At 34.9% G+C, this 1,926-nt stretch overlaps 1 protein-coding gene across 1 annotated transcript; it reads left to right on the forward strand.

Annotated features, from left to right (window-relative positions):
- Positions 1-366: 366 nt before the first annotated feature.
- On the forward strand, positions 367-1,698 carry LOC149684089 (uncharacterized). Its single transcript, XM_089871168.1, has 8 exons — positions 367-561; positions 618-671; positions 746-808; positions 877-926; positions 990-1,016; positions 1,137-1,191; positions 1,252-1,355; positions 1,432-1,698. Exons 1-8 carry the CDS (start codon positions 507-509, stop codon positions 1,651-1,653), a joined length of 630 nt encoding a protein of 209 aa, XP_089727294.1. The 5' UTR covers positions 367-506; the 3' UTR covers positions 1,654-1,698.
- Positions 1,699-1,926: the final 228 nt, after the last annotated feature.

Consider the following 1,926-nt stretch of genomic DNA (forward strand, 5'->3'; position numbering starts at 1 on the left):
TTAGCTTAATCTTTGTTTGCAAGTTTGGTGGATGGGGAGAGGGCCGCCATCTTGGGGTGGCGGCCATCTTGGATCCATGCGTATTTGGATAGTCCCTACTACTATCCAAATCATTTGGATTAGGAACGATCCAAATGTAGTTAGAGAATAGGGTCCCAGATGCAGTAGCCGCCAAATCAAAACGACTTAAACAAATTATGAAAACAAAACTGAAGGCCAACGAACATGTTTTCGAAGTAGTAAGTACCTTGTTATCCATTTACGGACTAAGGAAACGAGAGAAAATTTCTCTAACCTCTAGAGAAGAGTTAACTGTGTATCCCCTGCTTTAGAGGCACTTTTCTAATAGAGAATACAATTTTGCCCCACCAGGGGGAGTTCACTAGGGTTATGATGTTGCAATATAATAGAAAAAAATTACTCTATAGTGTAAACTGTTTATTTCATGAACTAATTCCCTGTTCTTTGTTTATGTTAAGGAAACAGGTAATGAGGTTATAAAAGATATGTTTGACAACTCTAAATTGAGCAACCATAAGCCTCAAGGATTGGATTTATATGGTAAGTTTAACTTATCATTTTAAATTTGTAATTTATTTAATAAAATATTCGTTAAGGTGAAATATCGGATTCGGAATTTGAAATTGATGATAAAAACAAGCTTCCCAATAGTAGGTTAAAGTTTTGCATGTATAGCTTCTCGTGCAATACAAACATTTGTTCATAGTATAAAATATTCCTTAAGGTGAAATTGCGGAATCAGAATCTGAAGTAGTAGAAGTTTATAATGGAAACGAGCCTCATAATTGTAAGTTTGAAAGATTCAGTTTCTGATGCAATACAAAATCTTGCTTATTATATAACATATTCTTTAAGATGAAATATCGGAATCGGAATCGGAAGTTGATAATGGAAAAAGCTTCACAGTAATAATGTAAAAGTTTTGCATGTTTAATTAATAATTGAAAATTATTTGTAAATTGATTTAGGTGACAATTTGGTGGGTAATTCCCAAAGTGAGACAAATTCTAGTGATAAAGATGAAGAATACCTAAAAAGTAGGAATAAATTCCAAGAAAAAACTTCAGCCCTGTTCCATGTGTTTGTTTAGTCATGAAGTTTACTTGTTTCTATAGAAAAGTACAAGACCTTTTCTGCAATGTCCCGAAGGTACCAAACAAGATGCAACAAGTTGAAAAAGGAACTGGACGATGCTAAAAATCAAATTATAAGTAAAGAATCTATAATAAATTAAATTTCTGGTGGTTGCGTTAATTCACATAGTTTTAGAACTCAATGAAACGGAGAGAAAAAGTGATCCAGAGCAAAATTTCCTAGATGAATTGAATGGAGAGGTTTGTGCTTTTCCTTTTAAGTGTTACATAATATTCTTTTATTCTATATGGAAGTAAATATTTCTTTGTTGTCAAGATTTACTTAGGAAATGGGATATATATATCAAAACCCAAGTGGGAAGAAATATTAACTGCTCCAAATCATTCTATATTTACTAAACATTTGGTCGTGGCCATTTGGGGAAGTAAAAACTTAGCTGCAAGGAGCTTGACTGGAAATGTGTCAAACAGAGTTAAGAACTTACGCGAAGAAAACCCAAGGCCAGCACTAACACCCCAGAGGGTTTTAGCAATTTAAAGTAAGTTTTCTTAAAACAATTGAACCTGAAACTGTAATAATAAGGGGACGTACTAAAAGTGGTAAAAAATATTACGGTCGAAAGATTTCCTCCGAGGAATTGATCAAGGGACAAAGCTATCGTCTTAGGTTATTTTCTTCTTGCCAAGAACCGCCGCTGGGGCAGTGCGAAATGACTAGCCTCACAAGTGTAGTGAACTTGGGCTCAGTCTTGCATTGCCTCTTGGCACGAGGGAAATAACCTAAGATGGTGGCCTCCGCCCTTGTGTGTTT

The sequence above is a fragment of the Phalangium opilio genome, unplaced genomic scaffold, assembly GCF_054372755.1.
Source record: "Phalangium opilio isolate 3A_F unplaced genomic scaffold, DU_Popi_V2 ptg000037l_1, whole genome shotgun sequence".
Taxonomy (NCBI): domain Eukaryota; kingdom Metazoa; phylum Arthropoda; class Arachnida; order Opiliones; family Phalangiidae; genus Phalangium; species Phalangium opilio.

Bases quoted from the DNA above. Each gene is read 5' to 3' on its own strand.
- LOC149684089 (XM_089871168.1), top strand. From the start codon at position 507: ATGTTTGACAACTCTAAATTGAGCAACCATAAGCCTCAAGGATTGGAT. The intron at 927-989 runs GTAATAATGTAA...AAATTGATTTAG, and splicing joins ATAATGGAAAAAGCTTCACA to GTGACAATTTGGTGGGTAAT. The intron at 1,192-1,251 runs GTTGAAAAAGGA...ATCTATAATAAA, and splicing joins TACCAAACAAGATGCAACAA to TTAAATTTCTGGTGGTTGCG.